Source organism: Aquarana catesbeiana, linkage group LG03 (genome assembly GCF_042186555.1).
Source record: "Aquarana catesbeiana isolate 2022-GZ linkage group LG03, ASM4218655v1, whole genome shotgun sequence".
In the NCBI taxonomy this organism is placed as follows: Eukaryota; Metazoa; Chordata; class Amphibia; order Anura; family Ranidae; genus Aquarana; species Aquarana catesbeiana.
In genome coordinates, this window is record NC_133326.1 from 743651684 (window position 1) to 743666920 (window position 15237).

The 15237-nt window shown below is 46.9% G+C and overlaps 1 protein-coding gene across 1 annotated transcript in view; it reads right to left on the reverse strand.

Moving 5' to 3' along the window:
- Nucleotides 1-13192, reverse strand: part of LOC141133883 (asialoglycoprotein receptor 1-like) — a 41256-nt gene extending 28064 nt beyond the window's left edge. Inside the window, exons 1-3 of the mRNA XM_073623483.1 lie at nucleotides 13053-13192; nucleotides 8881-8951; nucleotides 7561-7677 (exon numbers count right to left, since the gene is read on the reverse strand). Coding sequence (XP_073479584.1) covers nucleotides 7561-7677; nucleotides 8881-8932 — 169 coding nt within the window. The 5' untranslated portion in view covers nucleotides 8933-8951; nucleotides 13053-13192. The remainder of the gene's footprint in view (nucleotides 1-7560; nucleotides 7678-8880; nucleotides 8952-13052) is intronic.
- Between the last annotated feature and the right edge of the window lie 2045 nt (nucleotides 13193-15237).

Consider the following 15237-nt stretch of genomic DNA (forward strand, 5'->3'; position numbering starts at 1 on the left):
CAAAGAAATTATATGCTTATAGGGAGAAGCTTAGATTTTCCCTGACATTAATGGCGGGCCAGAAAGGAAGCCAACAGATCTTCTAAATTCAGCGGACCTCGAGGGGGAAGAGACCTCCAGAACCAGAACCAGCAAAGGCCGGCCTATGGTAAGACAACCATACTTCAAGTTTTTTGAACATTTTTGCTGTTCTGTGTTTGGGATCTTGATTCTCTGTCCGCTGTATGAGGTAAGATCTGCCAGGCAAAGAACCTTATGTTTTTGTTTTTTTTGTCGCTCTCTGTATAATGACGGGACTTTTATTGTAGGTTATACTTTTGTCATTGTAAGTAGGTCTATTATTTGGGGAAGCACCTATATTTAAATCCTCTATAAGTCCCATTTAATACAAACCTAAAGTGAATGTTGTGTATGACTGAGCAGGCTGTGTAATTGTATGCTGTGTGTGACTGAGCAGGCTGTGTAATTGTATGCTGTGTGTGACTGAGCAGGCTGTGTAATTGTATGTTGTGTATGACTGAGCAGGCTGTGTAATTGTATGTTGTGTATGACTGAGAAGGCTGTGTAATTGTATGCTGTGTGATATGTTTGTGATGTATATGAGAAATAGAAATGGATGAATTGTGATTTTTACCTTTGTATGGGACCAAGTCACATGTCCCCATAAGTGTAAAAATATTTTTAAAGGGTTTGGTTTTAAGTTGAAATGCCTGTCGCATATCCAAGTGCCCATGTATTGTTGGGACATCACAATAGGAGCTGTTTACACCCTGTGGGGGGTCTCAGGTTTCTAGGTAATAACATGGGGGGAGTTTCTGTTGACTTTCTAACTCTCAGAGTTAGATATTGTGTTGTATTTGCGACAAGAGTGTATTGTTTAAGACTTTTTTCATGTTTTATGTAACTTTGGCGTTTTGGATATATTACATAATTGCATGGTTCGTGGGGTTTGAGTGGAGACATCAGTCCATCCTGAGTGTGGGTGTGTGTCTGCTGTTGTCCCTGTGCATTGTGTCTCATTGAGATGCTCATATTAGTTTAAAGGTACCCATATAGTGCCATCGGTTTGCGCAGGGCTCCACACGTGCATCGTATGCTCACGTCGGTCCCTGCCCTCGGGGAGCCCGCAGTCCGGGGTCCCCGGTTTGCATTCATGTACTAGGGCCAATTTTGGATGGAGGCCAATTGGCCTGCCAGCAAGTCTTTGGAGTGTGGGAGGAAACCCGAATGCCCGGAGGAGACCCACGCAGGCGCAGGGAGGACATGCAGAGACCGGGCGGGTGGTGTCATGGTTGGAATTCAAGCCAGCTGCCCTTTTTGCTGCTGGGCGGGGGTGCTAACCACTACACCACTGTGCCACCCAATATTGTTTCGTTAAATATACCTATATTTCAGTATAGGCCCTAATTGACATAGCCTAAAGTGTTTGTCTAGGGATAAGTGTTAATATTGGTGACTCAATTGGTGTTTCAATTGTATAGTCAGTTTTTGTAGGAAGAAATCCTGGTTTGTCTTGTCATTTGTTAATGTCGGCCATTTTTCTGTAGTCCGGGTTTCATTCACCATTTTGCCGTGGACCATTTTTCAATTACTGCAACTGCCTTTTTGTTTCTGCTGATTTTAGTCTCGAGCGAAATATCTCTGGTTTTGTACTGAATTCCAGTTCCAGTAGAATCATTTAGTTTTTATTCCAGTTGTTTTAAAGAAGTTTATGTTTCTAGTGAAGAAATCTCGATTTTGGCAGGATCAACAACTAAATTTCATGTGTTAATGGTGCCATTTTTTTTTGTGGCTGCCGTGGAAGGAAAAAGAACTCCTTCAGCCATCTTTTTGCAGGAGTTTCAGTTTTTGGCTTTTTGTTACACTGTTGTGTGGTATTTCCGTCAAAACTTTTGGTTTTCCTAGGGGATATGTGAGTCAAGGGGGATTCCCTCCCATTTGCAATATGGGGGCTTATTCCACCCACTCCAAGACAAAGAGTTTTTATCTGTTGATGTTAGCCATAGATTTTTCTAATGTCTTGATAGACAAAATATGAAGCTATTTGAGGCTTCCCCTCCCCCTCCCTCTTCCTACTCAGGTATGCAACAGGAAGTTGGTGGGAGGGGCTTGGCATCTTTTAACTTGTGTTTGGAAAGACAAAATCATTTTTATTTTTAAATTAAATGAAGGTTTATACTGTAATACAGTTTTGGGTAGAGAGCAAACAGGAGGCATCCAAGTTATTGTTGTAATATCTAGGTACAGATAGAAGCCATAAGATTGTTTTTGTTTTGAATAGCGAAGGATTTCATGGTGTTTTTGTAGTTGTCGGACGAACACGTTTAGAGGGCTGTATATTGTGAGACTGGTCGGGCCGTGTATAATAGTCGGAATTCCAGTTCGTGATTGTATTAGCATAAACGTGAGGAGTAGTACGCTAACAGCCCCGCTCAGGCCGTGTAGAATAATCGGAATGCGGGGGCCGATTATGGTGACAAAGGCGCAAACCATAATCGCTCCGAAAATAAAGCGCAGGGTTCTCTGGACGCAGAGTTCGCCAAAAAAAGCGATTTGAATCGTCATGGGCAATAGGTCGTCCATGCACCCCAGTCAGACAGCTACATAATACATGAAATCTGAGTTCTGAGGGAAAGGCCATTAAACCCCAGAAAGATTGACATAGGTGGTCCAAGGATACTATTTTGGGTATCCCTCTGGAGTTGATGTAGCGCGACTGCGGCTTCAGAAATCTGTAATGTTGAGTGAGTTGATGGATGCGTAGTATACATTTGTGTGATTAAAAATACACAGGCCTGTTTTTGAACTTTGTGTGGCTGGTCCATGCAAAGATTTTGAAATGCTCTCGTGCTTTTCAAATTGTATTCTTTTCTATCGCTAAAAGAATGAAGGCAGCATTCCATCTGGTCGTTTTTATTTTTTTCGTTTTTGGGAACTATAAAATATCTCCCCCACATTTGTATCTAAATGTTTGTCTTTGTTTCATTGTTTGTATGTGGTAACAAGATGTTTGAACCTCCCGTGACAGCCCTCTTGCGTGTCGCGGCTGTTGTATTTTAAGTAAAAACGTGAAATTAAGACTTACAGGGGGTTTAGTTATTATCGGTTTTGTGGAATGTCAGTGACAATTTACCAATGTACACGAATGTTGTATTGTTTACCATCCTTTGAAGGAACCTTTGTTTATAAGTATCTTTTCAGGTCCAAAGAGTTTCTGGAAGTGTGTGTACAGGTGTATAAGAAGGTAAAAGTATCATAGGCTATTTCACTGTTTTATTCTGCACCATTCTAAACCCTGCATGTCTTCCTCCAGTTTGTAATGAGGAGGGAAGAAAAGGGGGGATGAGAGTGGTGAGAATGACACATTTTCAAACCAATAATACTAACCGCTCTAATTCTAACCAAGTTTGTGCCAAGACTGTCTTTCTTTGATGGAATTTGAATCAGCAAGCAGTAGTCCAGTGAAGGAGGCTCCCATCCCAGATGCTAAGAACCTTTTTGTCACTGGTTCCAGGTATTACACCCCGGATGGTAAGCCACGCACAGGTTATGCAGTGACCACAGTCCCGATGTCTGGGTTATTGTCATATGAGGTTTGTTTGAAGGTCAACCAAAAACAGAATTGTACTTTCCTCATTAGCTGTCACCTACATTCTCAGCTGATGCGGTGGGTGCAATCACTGTAACATGAACTTCAAAAGGTCCACCACAGGGTTCACGAGTCCATCCTGGACCCTGACACAATAACCAGTTTACATTCTTCCCAACCAGGTGACTGGGTCATTGTAAAGAAGCTTCAGGGATGAGACCACGCCAGACACTGCAAGAAGCGGATCAACCACAAAAGAGTAGAGAAGTATCTTTGTTCATTTATATTTTTTTGTTTAATAAATTTTGGCAAGGGTAACGATGAAAAGCATCCCAACTAGCTAAGAAAGAGAACAGGACACATGGTCGGGTCTACTAGTGCCCCAGCGATGACGGCGGTACATGCTATATGTGACGTTCATATTGGTGTGAAGAGTTTTGACAGACTAGTAAAATCCAAACAGACACCTGTCAAAAGAACTTAACAGAACATTCATAGAGGGTAAAATTAATTATAATTTTAACAATAGCTCTGGTTTTTGCCAGCTTTGGTATTGGGATAACGAGGTAGCCCACAAGTGTGCTACAACTGAAGTTTGGTATTAATGCGGATCTACAGCTTATAAGGTAATTTCCCGTAAGGCAAGAGGTTCATGTGTGCTGGTGAAACTCGTCCCAGCATCTTATGTCGTGGCCGATCGTGAGGATCTGATGGCGCGAGAGAAGGTAAGAATGGCAGGGACAGCTGGAAGGGAATTGCTTGTACATGGTGGGGGCTTGAGCTTATGAAACGCTTGAACAATTTCTCATCCATTGAGGATGGGATGTTTCATGTAACGGTTGAAGCTACAAGGAAGTTCCCACAGTCCAAGGGGGTTTCTGGGAATTCATAAGTAAAGATTGTTATATCTGTATCAGGGATAGTAGTGACAAAGTTCAGGCCCATATGGATAAGGTTTAGATCCCTACAAGGCAAAGCCAGAGCTATAGCTGGTGAAGGTTGGAATCCTTTTAAGGGTTTGGGAAACTTGGGGGATTTTTTATTTTCCATCAGATCATGGTTGAAGGAAGTAGGGGTATATATACTCATGTTGTTTTTATTTCTATTCCTTCTATATGTCGTGATGAGGTGTTCCTGTTGCCTGATTGGACGCGTGACCAGAGCCAGAGCAGATGACCACATCTTCCTCACCGAGATGAGACGCCCCGAAGCCCAGCCCACGTACGAGACACAGAGGATCCCAGATCGACCGGCGATTACTACAGCTCACCATGTCGTGTCCTCCTTATAAGTCATTCCTCCTGAAGAATAGAATCTACAAGTCAAGCCGCATTTTCCTTTTTTATGGACTCATATGGACTGTAAGGACTGATACATTTCCAGGTGTAAGAAGAAGATCAAGATTCATCGAGGGACACATGGGAGGATATGACAAAGAGGAGGAGCTGTTGTGGAAAATTTTATTTATGTATATTGTCAGATGCCCCCCAGTGTCTGTTTTGCTGCAATACTCTCATGTGAGGGTATTCTCACATACAGATGCTGGTGGAAGACCATTGGATGCGGAAACCTTCCCGTGGACACGGCGGATCTGTTTACCTTTTTAAGGATGTCTGTTTATGTCTCTCCAAGGAACTGGCCACTCCATGGCGACTGCATTTCAACTCCTAAGTAAACAAGTTTGTGTACCTTGGGAACCATAGTATAACCATACAATATTATGGCCCACTGGGCCATGGTATAGTACGGCTCGCATCACTGGTAGCAGTGGGAGTGTGCACACGGCTGTGTTCAAAGCCATGTGCTTGCTGCATGGTTTTGCACACCACCGTCTGCACTCGTCACTACTGCTTTTATATTTGATTATATGCATGTGTGTCATTGGTTCTTTTGAATGAATACAAGTGTCTGATTGGCTGATTCTGAAGTCAGCAGCCTCTTTTGTTATCCATGTGTTTAGTATAAATAAAAGCCACTTGGCTACCTGTTCAGGATTTTACACGGAGCTTGAAGTGATACCAGCGTCTGTTTGTGTTACTTGGAGAGATAAAGGAGCGCGCTTTCCCGGCATTATATAAGAGAGCTTTTTGTGCTTATAAGCGCAAAGAAATTATATGCTTATAGGGAGAAGCTTAGATTTTCCCTGACACCTGTCCCCTATTATACTGGATATGGGGTGTCACCTGTCCCCTATTATACTGGATATGGGGTGTCACCCGTCCCCTATTATACTGGATATGGGGTGTCACCTGTCCCCTATTATACTGGATATGGGGTGTCACCTGTCCCCTATTATACTGGATATGGGGTGTCACCTGTCCCCTATTATACTGGATATGGGGTGTCACCTGTCCCCTATTATACTGGATATGGGGTGTCACCTGTCCCCTATTATACTGGATATGGGGTAACACGCACCCCCTATTATACTGGATATGGGGTGTCACCTGTCCCCTATTATACTGAATATGGGGTGTCACCCGTCCCCTATTATACTGGATAAGGGGTGCCACCCATTCCGTATTATACTGGATATGGGGTGTCACCTGTCCCCTATTATACTGGATATGGGGTGTCACCTGTCCCCTATTATACTGGATATGGGGTGTCAGCTGTCCTCTATTATACTGAATATGGGGTGTCACCCGTCCCCTATTATACTGAATATGGGGTGTCACCTGTCCCCTATTATACTGAATATAGGGTGCCACCCATTCCGTATTATACTGGATATGGGGTGTCACCTGTCCTCTATTATACTGGATATGGGGTGTCACCTGTCCCCTATTATACTGGATATGGGGTGTCACCTGTCCCCTATTATACTGGATATGGGGTGTCACCTGTCCCCTATTATACTGGATATGGGGTGTCACCTGTCCCCTATTATACTGGATATGGGGTAACACGCACCCCCTATTATACTGGATATGGGGTGTCACCTGTCCCCTATTATACTGAATATGGGGTGTCACCCGTCCCCTATTATACTGGATATGGGGTGTCACCTGTCCCCTATTATACTGGATATGGGGTGCCACCTGTCCTCTATTATACTGAATATGGGGTGTCACCCGTCCCCTATTATACTGAATATGGGGTGTCACCCGTCCCCTATTATACTGGATATGGGGTGTCACCTGTCCCCTATTATACTGGATATGGGGTGTCACCTGTCCCCTATTATACTGGATATGGGGTGTCAGCTGTCCTCTATTATACTGAATATGGGGTGTCACCCGTCCCCTATTATACTGAATATGGGGTGTCACCTGTCCTGTATTATACTGAATATAGGGTGCCACCCATTCCGTATTATACTGGATATGGGGTGTCACCTGTCCTCTATTATACTGGATATGGGGTGTCACCTGTCCCCTATTATACTGGATATGGGGTGTCACCTGTCCCCGATTATACTGGATATGGGGTGTCACCTGTCCCCTATTATACTGGATATGGGGTGTCACCTGTCCCCTATTATACTGGATATGGGGTGTCACCTGTCCCCTATTATACTGGATATGGGGTGCCACCTGTCCTGTATTATACTGGATAAGGGGTACCACCCACCCCCTATTATACTGGATAAGGGGTGCCACCCATTCCGTATTATACTGGATATGGGGTGTCACCTGTCCCCTATTATACTGGATATGGGGTGTCAGCTGTCCCCTATTATACTGGATATGGGGTGTCAGCTGTCCTCTATTATACTGAATATGGGGTGTCACCTGTCCTGTATTATACTGAATATAGGGTGCCACCCATTTCATCTTATACTGGATGTGGGGATATTTTCATAATTGAGGTTTCTGAACTCCAATGTAAGATCTGACTCTGGTGCTTCTGAACCCCCAATATGAGATGTGATCTGACTGGTACATCTGAACCCTAATCTAAGATCTGACTATGGTGAGTCTGAACCCCAAATTAAGATCTGACTGATGTGTGTGACCCCACTTCCTCACCTCGGCTGGAGGCGGTGACCACAATGTTTATGATGATGAGTCCGGCACAGAAACCGACCAGAAGAAGGATGACACGAGAGGAAACCGGCCGATCAAACCACTGAAGTCCTCTGCTGACTGATAGAGGGAGAGAAACGAGTGCTCAGAACATGGAAGATATATTACTGACACCCCATCACCATCCCAACCCCGATTACCTGAACCCCCTGTCCTCCAATATAGGGGAGATACTACTATCACCACCCCAACCCCCATTTCCTGAACCCCTGTCCTCCAATATAGGGGAGATACTACTATCACCATCCCGACCCCCATTACCTGAACCCCTGTCCTCCAATATAGGGGAGATATTACCATCACTCCATCATCACCCCGACCTCCATTACCTGAACCCCTGTCATCCAATACAGAGGAGATATTACTATCACCCCATCATCACCCCGACCTCCATTACCTGAACCCCTGTCCTCCCATACATGGCAGATACTACTATCACCGCCATCACCACCACGACCTCTATTACCTGAACCCCTGACCTCCAATACAGGGGAGATACTACCATCACCACCCCAACCTCCATTACCTGAACCCCTGTCCTCCAATAAAGGGGATATACTACCATCATCCCATCATCACCCCAACCCCCAATACCTGAACCCCTGTCCTCCAATACAGGGGAGATATTACCATCACCCCATCACCATCCAGACCACCAATACCTTGACCTTTAGCTTTCAAGATATGGGAGCTTTTACCTCCATCTCCTAACCATCCAGACCACCATTGCTTGGACCCCTTTGCTCCAATACATCCAGGATATTACTACAAACTCATCACCAGATAAACCACCATTACCTGGACCCTTGTCCTCCAGGATATAGACTATATTAATTACTACATCTCCATCACAAGCCAGGCCATATTGCCTGGGCTCCTGGCCCCAATACAGAGGAGATATTACCATCACCCCATCACCACCCAGACTACCATTACCCGGATCCCGCCCTTTAATTCATGGTAGGTATTACTACTACCCCATCACCACCCTGACCACCATTACCTGGACACTTGCCCTTTAATTCATGGGAGACATTATTACAACCCCATCGCCAGTCAGACAACTACCTGGACCCCTGTCCTTCAATGCATGGGAGATATTACCATTACCCCCTGACCTCTATTGCCTGGGCTCCTGTCCTCCCAATACTCTGGAATTATTACTACAACCCCATCACCACCCAGACAACCATTGCCCGGACCCCACCCTTTAATTCATGGGAGGTATTACTACTACCCCATCACCAGACAGATCACCATTACCTGGACCCTTTTCCTCTGATAAGTACAGCCTCTGGAGGTCGCCCTGCTCCATCTTTGTCTTCTAGAAGACCCTGAGCATTGCAAACAAAACATACATGTATTAGAGCATGCCAAATACAGAGAGATGAATGGATGAGAGACAGGCAGACATGTCAGCCCTCTGTAGAAAAAATTCTGCAGAATTATCGATACCACTGATAGATGGACAGAGGAATGGATGATGGACAGATAGACAGATAGGGCATTACTCTCCATTCTGAGCCTCTGAAAGACATTGGTCCATGCAGGAAAGTCCAGCAGATGATTAGAGATGAGGAATAAATGAAATAAGTGAATAAATTGAAGATGTAGGGTGACCTCCACTGCATTGTTGGATGGAGAGAGATAAATGGAACATTTCTTTGGAGTTCCAGAGTAACACCAATAAGTTTTCTCATTACAGAAGAGGGACCAACAAGGATTTCCTGTAGCGGAGAGACTGAGAGAACAGCTGGCTCTTCAGACTCTAGTTCCCATTCAGCTTGATTCAGAGGATCGAGCCTTTCCCCAACCCCCATCAGACACTTATTCAGGTAATCTATGAAGAAACCGATGGAGGATTCAGGGTTCAGAAGAGAGAGCAAAAAGGAATTTGTGGTTCAGAAGAGGGACTGAGGAGATATCTGGGGTCCAGAAGAGGGAATGGGGAGATATTTGTGATCCAGGAGAGGGACTGAGAAGGTATTTGTGGTCCAGGAGATGGACCGAGGAGATATTTATCATCCAGAGAGACCAGGGATGGATAAGGAACCAAAAAAAAGGGCAGGGATGAATCTATGGTTCATCCCAGCCTTCTGATCGAAGAATCCCATCTTATATATGGCTCTGATTTTACTCCTAACTGACTGTAATATTCTGCAGATCAATGTTCCTGTAAACAGGGAGAACTCTGGGACCAGAGAAGGTCGGAGTCCATAACTCTGTGTAAATAAACACGGATCATACCAGGTCCCTTTCTAGTTCTTCTGGGTGATTTTCCGCACTGGTGACACCAGCTCAGCTGAATCTGATTTCCAAAAATGACTTTTAATTGTTGAGAGCTGAAATTTGTTACCAAACTTTCTCAATTTTCTCGGCCATGAAGTGTAAAAGGCAGTTTTCAGCAGATGGAAGTTGGGATGAAGAAGGTGGTGGCGCTATTGAGGTTTTTCTCTCATTTTTTTGCTGCCTTTCACCATTTCTGATCATGTGATTCTGAACATGGGAACTTTTCATGTCACACCTATCAGCTGGAGGAAAACGAAATAATAAAAATGACAGAAAAGGTTAAAGTGCCACAACAAAGGAAGCTGTTATATTTCTGAACTTTATAAATAGTTCTTGACAGCACAGAGCCCGTTCCCTCCTCCGCCCATCTTTACTGACAGTCAGCTCCTGTGTGTACTACTACAGGATGGGATATTTACTTCCATCCCTCCGGACCAGACCAAAACCAAGAGCATGACCAGACCAAAACCAAGAACAAGACCAGACCAAAACCAAGAACAAGACCAGACCAAAACCAAGAGCAAAACCAAGACCAAAGACCAGGCCAGACCAAAACCAAGAGCAAGACCAGACCAAAGCCAAGAACAAGACCAAAGACCAGACCAAAACCAAGAGCAAGACCAGACCAAAACCAAGAACAAGACCAGACCAGACCAAAACCAAGAACAAGACCAGAGACCAGACCAAACCAAGAGCAAGACCAGACCAAAACCAACTCCAAGACCAGACCAAAACCATGATCAAAACCAGGACCAGACCAAAACAAAAACCAAAATCAAGACCAAGACCAGACCAGACCACACCAAGACCAAAAACAAGACCAGACCAGACCAAAACCAAGAGCAAGACCAGACCAAAACCAAGAACAAGACCAGACCAAAACCAAGAACAAGACCAGACCAAAACCAAGAACAAGACCAGACCAGACTAAAACCAAGAGCAAGACCAAAGACCAGACCAGACCAAACCAAGACCAGACCAAAACCAACTCCAAGACCAGACCAGACAAAAACCATGATCAAAACCAAGACCAGATCAAAACCAAAAAGACCAGACCAGACCAAAACCAACAGCAAAACCAGACCAAAACAAAAACCAAAATCAAGACCAAAACCAAGACCAGACCACACCACACCAAGACCAAAGACAAGACCAGACCGGACCAAAACCAATAGCAAAACCAGACAAAGTCCAGGCCAAAGACCAGACCAGATCAAAACCAGGGCCAAGACCAGACCAGATCAGACCAAAACAAAAACCAAGACCAGACCCAGACCAAAACCAAGAGCACGACCAGACCAGATGCAAATCAAGATCAAGACCAGATCAGAAAAGATCAGGCCAGATCAAAACCAAGATCAAGAGCAGACCTAGACCAGACAAAGACCAGACCAGACAAAAACTAAAACCAAAGACCAGACCAGACCTAGACCAAAACCAAGACCAGACCCAGTCCAAGATCAGACTAGAGCTAGAATGGACCAGACCGAAACCAGTCCATGACTAGCACCCCCACAGGTCAGACACAGGAAGCTTGTTTAAAGAGTAACCAGGGCTGGGAAGAGGGGTGGGCAGAAGGGGTACTTTAGTAGGAAGGGGGGCCTAAAAAGGGCAGAACCTGCAACCTACACTGATGAAGTAGTTGACGGCTCTAAGGGGAGGGGCATATTTTGGGCATGTTCTTTGTAGGCTCTGGATCACATGATGGACCATACACATGATGATTGTTCTCTATGGAGAAGTGAAATGGGGAAACCTCCAGCTTCTCCTAACCCATCCCTGCTCTTGAAGTATCCTGTGAGGGAATGTTCAGATTGTCTGGGGAACAATGAACACGGGCAGCATTGTGTCTACAATGCCCCCCCCCCCCCCCAAGCAAGCCAGATGTGACCATGTAGCTGGAGAACTACAAGAGACTCCAAAAATGGACGAAAATACCATCTGGAAGGTCAGATCAACGGCCACATACTGTCAGGTATCACCACCATGGGGGCGGGGTTACCCTTTAATTAGCGGACTTTGGGGGAGGAGCAAGGAGCGTGAATGCATTATGATGACCCCAAATTGTTGATAACGATTGGGTGGGTTCCTCACACAATCTTTGGTGACATCATAGACGGTCTCTGGGGGATATTCAGGAGTTTTGCATCGTCTCAGAGGGTGGGGGGGATTTTAGGGGGTTCATCAAAAACGGAGAAGTAAAGTGGATTGGATATCCCGGAGTTACCCCTTAAATGGCCAAACCCCAATTCCCCCCCCCCCGCAGATAATGTCACCCCCCCGCAGATAATGTCACCCCCCCCGCAGACAATGTCACCCCCCCGCAGACAATGTCACCCCCCCACAGACAATGTCACCCCCCCGCAGACAATGTCACCCCCCCCACAGACAATGTCACCCCCCCCGCAGACAATGTCACCCCCCCTGCAGACAATGTCACCCCCCCCCGCAGACAATGTCACCCCCCTTCCCCCCCCGCAGACAATGTCACCCCCCCTCCCCCCCCCCCGCAGACAATGTCACCCCCCCGCAGACAATGTCACCCCCCCCGCAGACAATGTCACCCCCCCCGCAGACAATGTCACCCCCCCCCGCAGACAATGTCACCCCCCCCCCACAGACAATGTCACCCCCCCCCACAGACAATGTCACCCCCCCCACAGACAATGTCACCCCCCCGCAGACAATGTCACCCCCCCCGCAGACAATGTCACCCCCCCCGCAGACAATGTCACCCCCCCACAGACAATGTCACCCCCCCCACAGACAATGTCACCCCCCCGCAGACAATGTCACCCCCCCACAGACAATGTCACCCCCCCCGCAGACAATGTCACCCCCCCGCAGACAATGTCACCCCCCCCCCGCAGACAATGTCACCCCCCCCGCAGACAATGTCACCCCCCCCCCGCAGACAATGTCACCCCCCCCCGCAGACAATGTCACCCCCCCCCTGCAGACAATGTCACCCCCCCCGCAGACAATGTCACCCCCCCGCAGACAATGTCACCCCCCCCGCAGACAATGTCACCCCCCCCCGCAGACAATGTCACCCCCCTTCCCCAAATCTGGATGCCATATAACCAACCAGACCAGCGGCAGCAATAGAGCGCCATCCTCTGACGGGACGGGACGCTGCGTCTTACCTCCCGCGTCAGATCTTCTCCGTCTGATGATCCCGGAGACACTGCGGGGGAGGGTGAGGGGTCTTCCGAGTCACCCCCGAAATCCCGGAAAGGAAAACTGCCGACTCCACAATCTGCCCTCCCATATTTCACAACAATCAAAGTTCTGGAGAATCGAAAACTTCCCTTCCCCCCCCCCCCCAACCAAATATAGAAATAAGAGGAAATCCGATAAAACGAGGATCGGGGGAGGGGAGGAGATCATCATTAACCCCTTCATGTCCTCCATTCTATCTACTACACCCCTCCCCCCCTACACATGAGATCCAATCAGAGAAAACGAGGGACGGGGGAGGGGAGGAGATCATCATTAACCCCTTCATGTCCTCCATTCTATGTACTACACCCCTCCCCCCCTACACATGAGATCCAATCAGAGAAAACGAGGGACGGGGGAGGGGAGGAGATCATCATTAACCCCTTCATGTCCTCCATTCTATGTACTACACCCCTCCCCCTACACATGAGATCCAATCAGAGAAAACGAGGGACGGGGGAGGGGAGGAGATCATCATTAACCCCTTCATGTCCTCCATTCTATGTACTACACCCCTCCCCCTACACATGAGATCCAATCAGAGAAAACGAGGGACGGGGGAGGGGAGATCATCATTAACCCCTTCATGTCCTCCATTCTATGTACTACACCCCTCCCCCTACACATGAGATCCAATCAGAGAAAACGAGGGACGGGGGAGGGGAGGAGATCATCATTAACCCCTTCATGTCCTCCATTCTATCTACTACACCCCTCCCCCTACACATGAGATCCAATCAGAGAAAACGAGGGACGGGGGAGGGGAGGAGATCATCATTAACCCCTTCATGTCCTCCATTCTATCTACTACACCCCTCCCCCCCTACACATGAGATCCAATCAGAGAAAACAAGGGATGGGGGAGGGGGGGAGATCATCATTAACCCCTTCATGTCCTCCATTCTATCTACTACACCCCTCCCCCCCCTACACATGAGATCCAATCAGAGAAAACGAGGGACGGGGAGGGGAGGAGATCATCATTAACCCCTTCATGTCTTCCATTCTATGTACTACACCCCTCCCCCTACACATGAGATCCAATCAGAGAAAACGAGGGACGGGGGAGGGGAGGAGATCATCATTAACCCCTTCATGTCCTCCATTCTATCTACTACACCCCTCCCCCCCTACACATGAGATCCAATCAGAGAAAACGAGGGACGGGGGAGGGGGGGAGATCATCATTAACCCCTTCATGTCTTCCATTCTATGTACTACACCCCTCCCCCTACACATGAGATCCAATCAGAGAAAACGAGGGACGGGGGAGGGGAGGATATCATCATTAACCCCCTTCATGTCCTCCATTCTATGTACAACACCCCCCCCCCCCCCTACACATGAGATCCAATCAGAGAAAACGAGGGACGGGGGAGGGGAGGAGATCATCATTGTCACGGGCATGGCCAGAGCGGAGGCTGTTGGAGAGGACTGTGTGCAAGCCTGTTGCCCACCGATTATGGGCCCTAGCATTTGAGGTGAATGAGAAATCCAGTCTGAACTGTATTAATCGGACTCAGTCATGTATATATTGTATGGGGACTCCTTACTGTAGATTTGTGTCCCTGAAGAGGGAGGGGGGATTCCTCCAGCAGCCCCCTGCTGATAAGACTGATTCATTCTGCTGGGACACATCCTGTGAGGAGATGCTGGTGTTATCAACATGTGTTTATGTTAATTGAGAGAGCTGATCACATTAGCCACCAGCCCTGGCTAATAGACGAATGGTCTAGGCTGAGGAGGGGGAGATTGTTGTTTGTATTGTTAATTGTATTAATGTGTGAAGCTCGGTGCCCACAAGACTGTCATCTGGTCTGGGTACATTTTGTAGTAAATTAGGTCATGTTAATTAGGTTAGCTTTGAGTCATCCCTGCTGTATAAAGGTCTGTGAGATCTCAAAATAAAGGTAGTTCTGATGTACTCCAAGACTGGTGTTGTCTAGTTCTTGGGGTTCCTATAGCCAGATCCATTGGACTCGTGTTCCAGAACTTAGGAAGCGGTATATGACGGAAGCACTCAAGCGGAGTGTGGGGCGTTCCGTGACATTGGTGGCAAGCAGCGGGAAAGCTTCCTGCAGTCTGGGACATCCAAACTTCCATCTGGAT